The sequence below is a fragment of the Podarcis raffonei genome, chromosome 17 (genome assembly GCF_027172205.1).
Source record: "Podarcis raffonei isolate rPodRaf1 chromosome 17, rPodRaf1.pri, whole genome shotgun sequence".
In the NCBI taxonomy this organism is placed as follows: Eukaryota; Metazoa; Chordata; class Lepidosauria; order Squamata; family Lacertidae; genus Podarcis; species Podarcis raffonei.
Window position 1 is genome coordinate 3,792,598 of NC_070618.1, and position 14,419 is coordinate 3,807,016.

The 14,419-nt window shown below is 45.1% G+C and overlaps 1 protein-coding gene across 1 annotated transcript; it reads right to left on the minus strand.

Moving 5' to 3' along the window:
• Window positions 1-4,804: 4,804 nt before the first annotated feature.
• Window positions 4,805-12,766, minus strand: LOC128404972 (protein Wnt-4-like). Its single transcript, XM_053371106.1, has 5 exons — window positions 12,263-12,766; window positions 11,014-11,252; window positions 8,245-8,376; window positions 6,982-7,124; window positions 4,805-5,614 (listed from the first exon to the last, which is right to left on the minus strand). Exons 1-5 carry the CDS (start codon window positions 12,325-12,327, stop codon window positions 5,147-5,149), a joined length of 1,047 nt encoding a protein of 348 aa, XP_053227081.1. The 5' UTR covers window positions 12,328-12,766; the 3' UTR covers window positions 4,805-5,146.
• Window positions 12,767-14,419: the final 1,653 nt, after the last annotated feature.

Consider the following 14,419-nt stretch of genomic DNA (forward strand, 5'->3'; position numbering starts at 1 on the left):
TTGCTAGGCCATATGCTTTGTATTCTAATACATAAAGGACCATCTCTTCAGCTCTGTAGGGCTGCTCGTTGTGGTGTCTTCTTTTCTGGTGAACATTTTGGTGACTTTTTTTTATCAGATCACAGCCTGCGTGTGAGTGCAGATGTTTCCCCTTAACAAGCCCTAGTCTCATGACCAGAAAGTAAATTCTGTGTTCAGAATCTAGCATTAGATAGGCTTGAAATGCATTACCCAATCTGTCACTTCGCTTCCTTTGTCCAGAATTTGATTTCTTTCTAGTTTCAGACCAGATTTGGGCAACCCTACTCAAATCGCTTTTAGTTTTTCAAAAGTTTTGCAAAACCTGCCTTCGCTTCCTTAAGTTTTTAAGCAAAATACGGTAGTCTCTTTTCCATGGACTCTCCCAGGGTCTGCATCAAGTACCATCTTCTTTCATTTAAGCAGAATTCTAAACAATGAAGTACAGTGGTACCTCAGGTTAAGTACTTAATTCGTTCCGGAGGTCCGTTCTTAACCTGAAACTGTTCTTAACCTGAAGCACCACTTTAGCTAATGGGGCCTCCTGCTGCCGCTGCATGATTTCTGTTCTCATCCTGAAGCAAAGTTCTTAACCCGAGGTACTATTTCTGGGTTAGCAGAGTCTGTAACCTGAAGCGTATGTGACCCGAGGTACCACCTTATTGTTCCTTTTTTCACCATGACTAGTTCTGGGATGTAGGAATTCTGGGCTGAGCTATAAGTGGACCTTAGACTCCACACAACCTTATTTGACAGCAATGCTGTACACAGCATTCCGTTTCATCCCCGCCTGTGTGAATTAATAGTATGGCTCCTGTTCATATGCCTATGAATGAATACAGACATATGGTATTTTAGCAATCAAGCTGCTGTGGCAATACGCTCACAATGTTGTATACAAACATACAATTCCCACTCCAGGATTAATCTCAGAGGAAAAAAACCACTTTCACCAATTTGCAGAAGAAGCCAGCTGGTGCTTGCAACATCCAAAAAAAGAGAGTTCTTTTGAAATTGATTTCCCTTTTTAAGTCTTTTTAAAGGGGGAAATCAGTTTCAAAAGAACTTTTGACTTAAAAAGACGCTGAAAGAGATCATTCATGAAGATCAACCGGGCTTTCTCCTGGTAAGGAAGATGCAAAATAATATTAGAAATGTGATTGATATTTTGGAATATTTAGAAAGCAGGAATGATAAACCAGCAGCACTAATGTGAGTAGATGCAGAGAAAGCCTTTGACAACATATCCTGGCACTTTATGAAAAGATTAATGTAGAGAATGGGTTATGGAGAGACCTTCTGTAAAGGAATTGAGGCAATATATTCAGATCAGCAAGCTAAACTAATCATAAATGTAAATGTAAAAGACAGATGTAATATAGGAAAAGGAACAAGGCAAGAGTGTCCATTATCTCCATTATTATTTATACTGGTATTGGAACTGCTAAATAAGAGAATATACTGTACAAACATAAGAGGAATTGTAGTAGGGGAGAAGTCATACAAATTAAAAGCCTTTGCTGATGACCTTTTTATCATGACAGAAAATCCAAATGAAAGCTTATTAAAAGTGTTGGAAACAATCAAGGAATTTGGTCAGGTGATGGGCTTCAAACTGAACAGGAGCAAAACGAAATTATTGGTTAAGAATATGGGAGCCTAAGAAAGAGAGGAACTAGAAAGAACTTCGAAATTGACAATCTGTAAGAAAGTAAAATACCTAGGAATATGGCTAACGGCAAAAAATATCAATCTATTCCAAGATAACGATATAAAAACATGGGGGGGAAATCAAAAGGAACCTGGAGATTTGGAGTAGGTTAAAATGATCATTCTGGGGAAGAATATCCACCATAAAAATGAATGTACTTCCAAAAATGCTTTTTTTCTTCCAATCAATTCTGATGATAGGCGGATTGGGCTGCTTCAAAGAATGGCAACGATGCATCTCTAGATTCATCTGGCGGGGGGGGGGACACACCCAGGATTAAGCACAAATTATTAATAAATATAAAAGAAAGAGGGGGATTTTCCCTGCCAGATTTGATATAATACCATGAGGCAGCCTGCCTCTCCTGGATCAGAGAATGGTTGCTGTTATGTACTGAAGTTCTCACCCTGGGCCAGCAGGGGGATACTGTAGATAGTTCAGGTCCACATATGCAAATAAGGGATCAAAAGCGACGTTCAGGGATTGGATAGTTACAGAAAGTTGTTACAGTTACGTTGTACTGGAGCTCTATATAAGCAGGCTGGCTGAACCCTTCCTTTCAGTTCTGTTCTGGCCTGTGAATAAACAAGAGCTGTTTGAAGAATCGCTGTGTCGTCTGATATGTTCACCCACAACTTAACAGTTGCTATGACAGAATATGGATTTATTAGATTTGGAAGGCTTCAATAACCATTATGGATGGCACGCCTATTTAGGGTATGATAAGGTTACGGTCCACAAAGGATTTTTGAATCATATAAGCAAACTGCTATATGTGGTATGGGCCAAATACAAAGATCTACTTGAACCAAAAACACCCTGGTGTATGTCACCCTTAGTGGCATTTGCAGTAAAGAAAAAAAATATGAAAGGAAACTGGCCAACCTATATAGAACATTCTTAGAAGAAGAGGAAAACCAGCATAGATTAAAAAGTTTCGATGAAATTAGATCACATCTCTCAGACTGGCTCTAATACCATCAACTAAATGAGACATTCAAATCAGATAAAAGGAAGTGTTTTGCTACAGAACCATCTAGATTAGAAAAAGAGTAGGCAATGAAAAGAGAAAACTCTCTCTAAAATGTATAATAATAATAATAATAATTTTATTTATATCCCGCCCTCCCCGGCCAAAACTGGGCTCAGGGCGGCTAATATCAAAATGTATAATACATAAAAACATAAAAATAAACAATCGATTTAAATACAGCTTAAAATCAGATTAAAATCAGAATACAATCAGTATAAACTCCTTGAGGTGAAGGAGGAGGAGGTAAAATCTGTGATGGTCGAATGGGCCCAAGACTTTGGATATAATATCCCAATGGAGTCTTGGGAAAGATTATGGAAGGGAGACCTAAGGTTTACCACGTGATACACGCTGAGAGAGAATTTTATGAAGATGCTATAAAGGTGGTATTTAACGCCTTCAAAACTAGCAAAAATGTATAGGAACACCTCAAAACGTTGTTGGAGATGTGGCAAGGCAGAAGGCACAATGCTACATATGTGGCGGAACTGCAGAAAAGTAAATGAATTTTGGGAAACAGTTTACAACCAACTCAAAAATATATTCAAGATTACCTTTGCAAAAAAACCCCCAAAGCCTTCCTTTTAGGCATAATAGACATGGATATACCCAAAAAGGTGAGGAAGATATTTCTCTATGCCGCTGTGGCAGCAAAAATTATAATAGCTGGAAACTAGAAAAGAGATGTAACACCGACTAAACTGGAGTGGCAATCAAAACTGTTAAGAGTTTGCAGAATTAGAAAAAATGACGAAAAAATTAAGGGACCGGACTGAACAAACATTTATGAGGGAATGGGACACGTATAGAAAGTATCTCAAGGAGCACTGCAAAAATTTGAACTCGTCAGCAGGCCTGGAGTGACTTATGTAGGAAAGTAGGAAACCATAGTAACTTAATAGAACTAAGATGTATTATTAGTGATAAAGATAAGTGCAACAAACCAAAAAGTACTAAGGAATCATGATGGGGTGATGGGAAGTCTCCATAGAAGATATGTATTATGAAACTATTATATCTTCTCGTAAGATGTGAAAGTGTTTTCGTTGACTGTTCGTTTTCTTTTTGGAATCAATAAACCAAAATATAAAAAAGAAGGAAGGAAGAAACAGATTTCCCTTTAATAAATAAAACAATTATATTTTCAAATGACTAGTCGAGTTGCATTTTTTAAAATGAAAAATATGGATGGACAGTCCTTTTGAAGACTGGGAGAAGGAGAAAGGCGTACAACAGCGATCTGGGTTCAAATCCCTAAGGAACACATCTGCTTATTGTGTCACACACATGGAGGAAACCAGGGATTATTCTTTTCAGCCGGAGCTCACTGGACCTCAGTTCTGGCACCTCTTAGGTGAGTGCCATTGCCATTATAAGAAAGCAACAGAGGCGTTCATGGTGAGTTCTGCCACCTCTTTTTCCAGAAAAATAGCACTGGAAGAAACCACTATAAATGGGAAGGGGAAGCCTATTTTAAAAGTACATCTGTACCCACCCCTACCATATAACATCAGGGTTAGGCAACCTAAGGCCCAGGTGCCGGATGTGGCCTAATCGCCTTCTCAATCCGGCCCGCGGATGGTCCAGGAATCAGCATGTTTTTACATGAATGGAATGTGTCCTTTTATTTAAAATGCATCTCTGGGTTATTTGTGGGGCATAGGAATTCATTCATATATTTTTTTCAAAATACAGTGATACCTCAGGTTACATACGCTTCAGGTTAAATACGCTTCAGGTTACAGACTCCGCTAACCCAGAAATAGTGCTTCAGGTTAAGAACTTTGCTTCAGGATGAGAACAGAAATCGTGCTCCGGCGGTGCGGCGGCAGCAGGAGGCCCCATTAGCTAAGGTGGTTTTCAGGTTAAGAACAGTTTCAGGTTAAGTACAGACCTCCAGAACAAATTAAGTGCTTAACCCGAGGTACCACTGTATAGTCCGGCTCCCCACATGGTCTGAGGGATGGAGGACCGGCTCACGGCTGAAAAAGGTTGCTGACACCTGGTTCAGATCTTCCAGACTGGAGCTCCTATTCACGCACCCACAAAAGCACACAGACTTCTGTAGTAAAGTCATTTTATTTCTACTATGCAAGGAAATTAGTTGGCTGCATGCCCTGTGTCCAAAAAACAGAGTGTCCCAAGAAAAGCGGAACAAAGCGAACCATTTGGATTGCCGCAGCCTCTGCCAGAAAGACGTCGTCATGTTGGGTAGGGTACGCTCCTGAAACGTGTCCTTCCCAACCGCTCACACCCAGCTCTTGGCAACGGAGCCTGTCGCCCTGTGACTCACTTGGCTTCTGCCCCTTTGATGGACGAAAGAGTCCCTAGCCAGAGTTTCTGTTTCCTTGGCAAGCGGCCCCTTCCTCTTCCCACCTGCCCTCCTAGCGGCAGCGGTGCAATTCCACCAGATGCCGGCATTGCCTGCACTTCACTGAGCAGCACCAGCGGAACTTGCAGCTGCATCTTTCCACCACCTCAGCCTGAGCCGTGCGAAAGCCGCGGCCGCAGCAAAGCAGCTCGCAGCCGTCCACAGCGGGGGAAGACCTGTTGCACTGACGTCCCGTGGTGCCAAAGATCCCTCCTCGGGGGTCCCAGTTACAGAAATCCGGGCTGGCCACCAAGTAGACCAAGTCATGAGTAGCGTAGGGCTTAAAGCGGGAGCTCTTGGGTACCAGCAGCTTTCGGGATCCCACGCGCTTCAGGTGCACTTCCGTGGCGCTTTCAAATTTCTCCTTCAGGAGGTTGCCCACTTGGTGAAACGGGGGCATGACCTTCCAGCACGTGCGGATCTCACAGGACCCCGACACCCCGTGACACTTGCACTCCACCTTCATGTGGGACAGGATGGCCTAGAAAACAGAAGCAAAGATTCCAAGGGCACCTTCAAGTTTCGTGTATGTACTGAGTTGAATAGGATCCAAAATGCAGCAGTCTGATTGGTTCTAGAACAATAGGATCCAAAATGCAGCAGTCTGATTGGTCCTAGAACAATAGGATGCAGCAGTATGATTGGTCTGCAGGAGCCACCCAATCCAGCTCCAGGTGGAAGTGAATCCACAACCTGATTGGCCTACAGGAGAATTCCAGAATTAGCCAATCACGTGCAGCCCATTGTGTAAATAATGTATATAAAGCAGATATTTTGGGGGAATTTTCATTCCTTCTCACCACTTTGAGCTGAATAAAGAGCATGAAATCCACTCTTGACTCCAAGCATATTTCAGTGTAGCAGAAGCGTCAGGAGCTAGAGCCGTCTGTCATCTGCATGACGCGAACCCGCATGTGCTGGAAATTTTGTCTGTGTCCCCCCCCCAAAAAAATGCTCACCATCAGCATGGAAAGAAACTGCATTTGAAAATTATCAAACGAGAAGGAAAACTTTGGTGAAGTTTTCCGGGATAAGGAGGGAGGTTATTGCTGCATTTACTTCACTTTGGATGTGGCCAAAGGGTTTTGCAAGTGCTCTGTCTTTTTATAAGGAGTTTCTCTGGTGGTGTGCATTCTGCAGTCCTCCTAGGTGCCTGCACTTCCTTGAAACCTCTTGATGTACTCAGCTGCACTTTCCTTTAAGTGCAAGAAGTCAGAAAGGCTGTCTACTATGTGCCTGCAGCTGTCCGTCATTGTTGGTTTTTTAAAAGTGAAGTCGGTTTACTTTTAAAGTACAGTCGTACCTCAGAAGCCGAATGGAATCCATTCCGGAAGTCCGTTCAACTTCCAAAACGTTTGGAAACCAAAGAATGGCTTCTGATTGGCTGCAGGAAGCTCTGATTGGCTGCAGGCTGCAGGGTGGATTCCAGACTCTCCAAGTGTCCCTATTTTCCAGGGACAGTCTCAGGTTTACAGAAGCCGCTCTGGTTTCTGATTTGATCCCAGAATGTCCTGCTTTTCCTTAGGACATCCCTATTTTCATTTTGGAGGGTATGGAGTTATGCGACCCCCAAGCCAAGGAGATAAGATGCAACCTTTAGAAGACATCTGAAGGTAGCCCTGTATGGGGAAGGATTTTTTAAAATCTTTAATGTTTTATTGGGTTTTTATATATGTTGGAAGCCGCCCAAAGTGGCTGAGGCAACACAGTCAGATGGGCAGGGTAGAAATATTATTATTATTGATAAGGACGTCACTAATTCATTGGAGAAATGTTGGAGAGTATGTGACAGGAAGCTCCCGACCAACCTGAACCAGCAGCATGGATAAGCCCCATCATGAGACTTACCTTTCTGCCTGCTTCATTGTTGTGCAAGTTCATTAGTACTCTGCTGGAGGAAGCGCCACGGTTCCGCTCCGTGGTGTCCACGAAGGCCTGGGAGAAGGCAATGCCATAGGACAAGTTGTCAGAGCAGCCTGACCACTGGAACCCTGTTGGGTTGGGAGAGAAGAGGGAACAGAGTTCTGTACAGTCAGTACTAAAATGCAGGTTCAACATTCCGCAACCAGAGGACCTGAATTCTGCAACATGCACAAGTCAGACAAAAGCAGGGGCTTTTAAATTTTATTTTCCAAAATGTATTTGTTCCATTTTTTTCCTAGTAAAGTTGTACCTTGGTTTTTGAACAGCTTAGTTCTTGAACGTTTTGGCTCCCAAACGCCGCAAACCCGGAAGTGAGTGTTCCGGTTTGCAAACTAGTTTTGGAAGCCAAACGTCCAATGGGGCTTCCACAGCTTCTGATTGGCTGCAGGAGCTTCCTGCAGCCAACCAGAAGCCGTCCTTTGGTTTTCGAACGTTTTGGAAGTCGAACGGACCTCCGGAACAGATTCTGTTCGATTTCCAAGGTATGACTGTAGAGGAGAATGGAAAGAAGGATGCCAAAGTCTTAGCCTCTAACCACTAAAAGTGTTGTCCGACAACCCCATGGGCTTCTAAGGTTCAATCTAGGAGGCCTTATACACACACAGTCCCAGTCCTAGAAGCATAGCTGTCAACTTACAGATTTGAAAATAAGGGACCAGCAGCCTCGAAAATAAGGGATCAGCAGCCAAAATAAGGGATTTTCCGGGCACAGGTATGTTCAACTTCTGAGCCCCTCTGAGCCAAAGGCAGAAAGCCCAGCCAGCAGCCAAACAAAGCCTCATCAATAAGGGACAGCAGCGGGACATGGCGCTGGGATAAGGGACTGTCCCGCCAAATAAGGGACACTTGACAGCTATGCCTAAATCCAAGCAACTTCCTTAAAACCAAATAAAAAGCAGATTCTTATGAGGCATGTAATGTGGTTTTCTGTGCTTCTGCAGAAATGAATCACAGCAGCTCCTCCTCCTAAGGACAAGAAAAAAATCAGGGTGCCCATGGTCACATAGAAGCCTCTCCCTTTATTCTTCCAGTCAAAGCTAATTGCTCTTCCCTTACTCTTCCACATAGCTAGGAACACCAGAGTGATTCCTTTCTGAAACTGACATTTCCCCTTGCTCATATTACTCACGCTCTCCTCCTTAGACCGGGGCATGATTACTAGTTCATGCCAGTTGTATTTCTCCTTACCTTCAGGGCTGACTCCTCTGACCTTGCGATCACACCCACACTTTTCCAGTTCGCCGCGGCTACAGGCTCGGGTCACAGCAAATGCGATCCCAGCTGAAGAGACAGCGTGAACAAAAGCCGATTCCCGAGTGCCTGCAGAAAAGAATGTATTAGCAGAAGGGCTGATGAGAGGTGGCTTAGAGGGCTGAAGCCCCAGGCCCTATCCCTTCCTTAAAGCATTTTTTGAGTGCTGACTTTGCAAATGGGAAGAGGGCACTGCAAAGCAGAGGGCTGGTGATACCCCACCCACCCACCCCCTTAATTTCCAAGAGGCATCTCTACAAAGAAATCAGCCTATACAAATGTGTGTTGTGGGGCTTCTACCCCGAGTCTTTGCAGTGCCTAGGAAGGCCTATGGATGTGTGAGAATGTGTGTGTATGTCCATGTACCCCTTCGTATATAGAGTGCACCCTTTATTTTCTCCAGTCTAGGTGAATGGTTGCCATTTATTTGGGGGTGGGGAGCCAAACACTGCACTTGGGAAGTAGAGGGAAGTGAGGGGCAGGTGGGGCTTGTCAACCTGGGAAACGGTAGCCCATCTAGGAGAAGGAAAACTCTGATCCTAAACCTCTGCTGCCTTGTGGGATATCTCTGGGAGAAGAAAAGCCCAGCAGTAAGCCCTACACAAATCCAGTGGCATCTCTAAGATGGTCGGATGGTGGCTTGTCCTGCAGCCAAGCTCTATGAAATATACTCAGAGTTGAGTGTGAATTTCATGCTCTTAGTAGCAATGAATGAAACTTCCCCCAAAACGTCTAGCTATATATACATTATTTACACAATGGGCCCCGCATGATTGGCTAATTCCAGGCTGCTCCTGTAGGCAAATCAGGTTGTGGATTCACCTCCTCCAGAAGCCTGATTGGCTGCTCCTGCAGGCCAATCAGGTTGCTGATTCACTTCATCCAGCAGCCTGATTGGCTGCTCCTGCAGGCCAGTCAGGTCACTGATTCACTCCCACCTGGAGCTGGATTGGGTGGCTCCTGTGTTTTTTATATACATTGTGTTTTTATATACATTGGAAGCTGCCCAGAGTGGCTGGGGCAACCCAGTAAGATGTGTGGGGTATAAATAGTAAAATTATCATTATGGAATGGGACGTCCCTATTTTTCATCGGATAAATGTTGGAGGGTGTGGATTTGTGTGTGCATGCAATGTTCATTCTTATAGAGATATACAGTGTACCCACACCCAGAAGGCCTTTGCAGTATGAAACCTTATCTTAAATAGGTATTTCACGAGTGTCTTTTGGGTGGAATCCTCACCACAAATTTCATCCATCCTTTCTTCACTGTCAAGACACAAGAGCATCACTGAGCCACTGAATAAAATGAAGCAGTCTAAATTCAGAGGTAGTTGAGGAATCCAAGCAGAAAGATGACATCCATGACAGAAAGATTTTGCTAGTGTTTCTTCCAAGACCTCTTACTTGCAAGATCTGCCTTCTCAGCGAGGCCTTTTTGGAGGAATGCTGAGGAAACATCTGCACGAAGCTTTTCCCTCATCATTTCTCTTTGCTCCTGCTCTAGTTATACGGCTTAGTCTGTTGCTGTAGAAAGCTGGGCAGGCACCATATGAACCAAGTTCCTTATATTAACTACTGCATAACAGCATAGCAACCAAGTTCCCTTACCAGAAATATGAAACTCTGGAGTCCTGCTGTGGTACAGTGGTACCTCGGTATTCAAGCATCTCAGAAGCCAAACGTTTCGGTTTTCAAACACTGAAAACCCAGAAATAAATGGTCCCATTTTCAAATGTGCCTTGGAAGTCAAACAGCTTCTGCTGCACTATTTTCAATTTTCTCCATTGACTTTGCTGACCGCCCTTTATGCCTCAGTTGTCAAATGTTTCGGAAGTCGAACGGTCTTCCGGAACGGGTTAGGTTTGACAACGGAGGTACCACTGTATGCCAATTTAGTTTAGATTCTATACTGGGTTAGGGTTCCATTTGCTGTTGCTATAAGAACCCAAGTTGATACTAAGAATATGTGGCTTAGATGGGAGTGGTGCAGTGGTTAGAGTGTTGGACTAGAACTAGATCAGAGTTCAAATCCTCATGCATTCATGAAGTGTGCCGTGTGACCTTGGGCCAGTGGAGATGCGTACACACCATACATTTAAATCACACGGCATCCCTCAAAGAATCCTGGGCACTGTAGTTTAACCCCTCACAGAGTCACAATTCTCAGCTTCCTTAACCAACCACAGTTCCCAGAATTCTTTGGGGGGAAGTCATGTGCTTTAACTCCTGCCAACCTAGCAGTTCGAAAGCACGTCAAAGTGCAAGTAGATAAATAGGTACCACTCCGGCGGGAAAGAAAACTGCATTTCCGTGCGCTGCTCTGGTTTGCCAGAAATGGTTTAGTCATGCTAGCCATATGACCCAGAAGCTGTACGCCGGCTCCCTCGGTCAATAAAGCGAGATGAGCGCCGCAACCCCAGAGTCGGTCACGACTGGACCTAATGGTCAGGGGCCCCTTTACCTTTACCTACATGTGCTTTAAATGCATGGTGCTTGCAAAGCCGTAGTCTCTCAACCTAACCTTATTCATAGGGTTGCTGTGAGGAAAAAATGGAGGGGCAGTGAGAACAATGTGCCCCATCTTGAGCTCCTTGGAGGAAAGAAGGAATACAAGTGTATTAATTGATTGATTGATTGATTGATTGATTGATTGATTGACTGACTGACTGGTATGCCCTAGTCATGTTATTAATGAAGTCTGACCTTGCAGAATAACTTTCCCGAAAACCTGCAGCCCCTGCAGGGTGGAACAGTTCCAGGGGCGGTTGCGAAACTGGTGCTGGCACTCTTTGAGGGCCACCTCAGCGCCATGCTTTACCGAGTCCATGGCTTCCGCTTGGCGGTGGCATATCCTCACTTGCTCCTGTGACAAACCCTTCAAGCTTTCGCAGGCGCTGGGGTCCCTCACAAGCCCTCGGAGGGAGGGCTGTTTGGCCAGGTATCTATGCAAAAGGAAGGGTAGGGAAGGGGAAGCATTGGAGACAAGATTGTTAAACAGTTTTGGGAAAGGGGAATCAGTCCCCTCACCCATGTCATTATGACCCAGCTGCATTTTTCTTGCAGGTGGCAGCATTTCTGCATTCCTGAGCGTTTCCCCCTGTTATGTACTGAAGTTCTCACCCTGGGCCAGCAGGGGGATACTGTAGATAGTTTTTTACTCAGGTCAACATATGCAAATAAGGGATTGAAAGTGACGTTCAGGGATTGGGTAGTTACAGAAAGTTGTTACAGTTATGTTGTACTGGGGCTCTATATAAGCAGGCTGACTGAACCCTTCAGTTCAGTTCTGTTCTGGCCTGTGAATAAACAAGAGCTGTTTGAAGAATCGCTGTGTCGTCTGATATGTTCACCCACAACTTAACACCCACAACTTAACACCACCCACAACTTAACACTATTCAACAGAATACAGTGGTACCTTAGGTTACAAACACATTGGGTTACAAACACTTTGGGTTACAGACTCCGCTAACTGGGAAGTAGTACCTCGGGTTGAGAACTTTACCTCAGGATGAGAACAGAAATCACGCGATGGTGGTAGTGGGAGGCCCTATTACCTAAAGTGGTACCTCAGGTTTAGAACGGTTTCAGGTTAAGAACGGACCTCCAGAACGAATTAAGTTTGTAACCAGAGGTACCACTGCAGTTGAAGCAAAGTGAAGTCATCCGCCTCAAGCCCTCTGACTGCAGTTCTCCTTTGGAGCGTGTCCCTCTCACTTTCCTCTGAATTCATTCCACAGGAAGGATCGTCCACCAACCCCACCCCTTCCTCCCTTTGCGAAGTTTAGGCAAGTGGCAAGCCAAGTAGCTTGGCCGGCAAGAGCACAAGGCTCTTAATCTCAGGACTGAGTCCCACGTTGAGCAAAAGACTCCTGCATCGCAGGGGGTTGGTCTAGATGACCCTCGGGGTCCCTTCCTACTCTACCATTCTGTGATTCTAGGGTTTACTTACAGCCAAGTCACAGCGAGGGCATGGTGCACCAAAGCCAGCACTGAGCACAGGTAGACACTTTCCATCTTGCTCCTTTGCCAGATAATTAACTCCCCCTCTTCTTTGCCTTCTTTCCCCAATTCTGCTGAAGGCTTACTCCAAAAGCAGTCTGGCAGCTGGGCAGAAAGCAAATACTCCGGCCCTCTTGGAAACCATGTTAGCTCCTCCTGTTCATCCACGCTGACATCTCACTTACTGAGAGGCATTCATTGCAGGGTTCTCAGCCAGCGGCTCTGATCAGTTCACCCACTGATTCACATATCTGGATCGCAACGCCATGAATTTTTAAAGTGGGTTCTCTTAAGCCCACACTGAGGTTGGATGTTTTATATTTTCTCGCAAACTCTTCCTTCTTCAACCCCAGAGATTCATGCCACAAACCATGCAAGATCATTACAAGGCAGAGATCCCAACTCAACCGATTTCCTCGGCACTTCAAAATCCTGCTGGCATTAGATGGTTGCCGCTCAGTGACCCGGCTAGGGGATCACAATCCTTCTTTCCGCTTGGCTCAGCTGCCCAGCTTTTCCTCCTTCAACCCACCAGTCCGATTAAGCTCTCAAGCAAGACCCCAGTGCTGGTTCTCAGGAAGGGAGAGCAGAGGGGAGCCTGGGCTGGCGAGAGACTTGGCTGTCCTGCTTGGCTCCCTTGCAGATGTGGAGATGCCTCTGTTCTATCCTACAGCCCTCATGGTGACAGCAAACACAGACAGCTCTGCCTGCTGTTCGCCAGGCCCTTTCCCTGCTGGTGATTTTGCAGCCCCTCCTAAGACGTTGGACACAGGGGCAGCTGTGTGGGAGACAAACGGTGACACTTCAACCAAAGCCGACCCTAGTTTATGGGAAGAGCTTATTTCGCACTGGGTCAATTTGCTTTCCTCCTAGTCAAAGACTGGGATGTCTATGGAAACTGGGCAGAATTTAAACTCTTTAAGCTGGGTAGGGAGAATCGTGACAGAAATCAATTCCCTTCAGAAATCGCTGCTGTCCTTCTGAGGAATCCGAGGGAAGCTGAACCCTTGTATTGTCAGTTGCAAGAAGACACTCGCAAGAGACAAGGCAGATATTATCTGCCTTTTAAAGATAGTGCATGCTCACTTCTCCCTCACCCACCACACGCCACCCCAGCACATGATACGGGTGACAAAACTTCTTGTTTATGTTAATGTATTATACATTTGATGTTAGCCGCTCTGAGCCCGGCTTTGGCTGGGGAGGGCGGGATATAAATAAAATTTATTATTATTGTTGTTGTTGTTTTCTTCTTGTGGATTTGACTGATTGTGCCTTCACAACGGCATCGCTAAATGTGTGAGAGGCAAGAGAGCCTCCTCATACCCGATACAATAGTTGTGAGTGAGGCTCATTTTAAAATGAGGAGGTTTTACTTTGGCCCCCATCTGCACTATACGTTTAAAGCAGTATGATACCGCTTTAAACTGTCATGGCTCCTCCCAAAGAATCCTGGGAAATGTGGTTTGTGAAAGGTGCTGAGAGTTGCCAGGAGGCCCCTGTTCCCTTAAGAGCTACAATTCTTTAAGTGTTAATCCATCTTCTTGCAGCTGAGGCCCTTGTCAAGGCAAGCTATCTTAGTTCTAGCAACTACAAGAAGTTACAAAAACAATGTAAGAAAGGGGAAAGTGAAATAAAACCATGTTCCAGTCTCCCGTCTCTCCTAACTTCCCGGAGGTACCTATACATATGAATCTGCACGTGCAAATTGGCATCATGGGGGCAGGTCAAGATTGCTGAGCTTTTTTTGGGGAGGCAAGACCTCTTTTTAGGGGAGAAAGTCACAGTGATAACTCCATCTGCCACTTTTGCAATTGTGCATGAGTGAAGGATGGGGGGGAGGGGCCAGATGTTCTCTCCCCCGGCAACCTGTAGAGGAAAAAGAGACCTCGATTGACCGCTAGCTGTCGACCAGTCGATCACGGTCAACCAGTTGGACATCCCTGATATAAGCCATTGGATCCCGGAACGTCCAATTTTTCAGTCCAGCACTCTGGCATGAGTCAGCTGGCTCCCGCGAGAGCTCTGGACCAAAAAACGAGTGTCAGCTATTACAGGACAGCCCGTTTCAGAATGCTCTCCCCATGGAGAATCGCCTGGCGCCTTC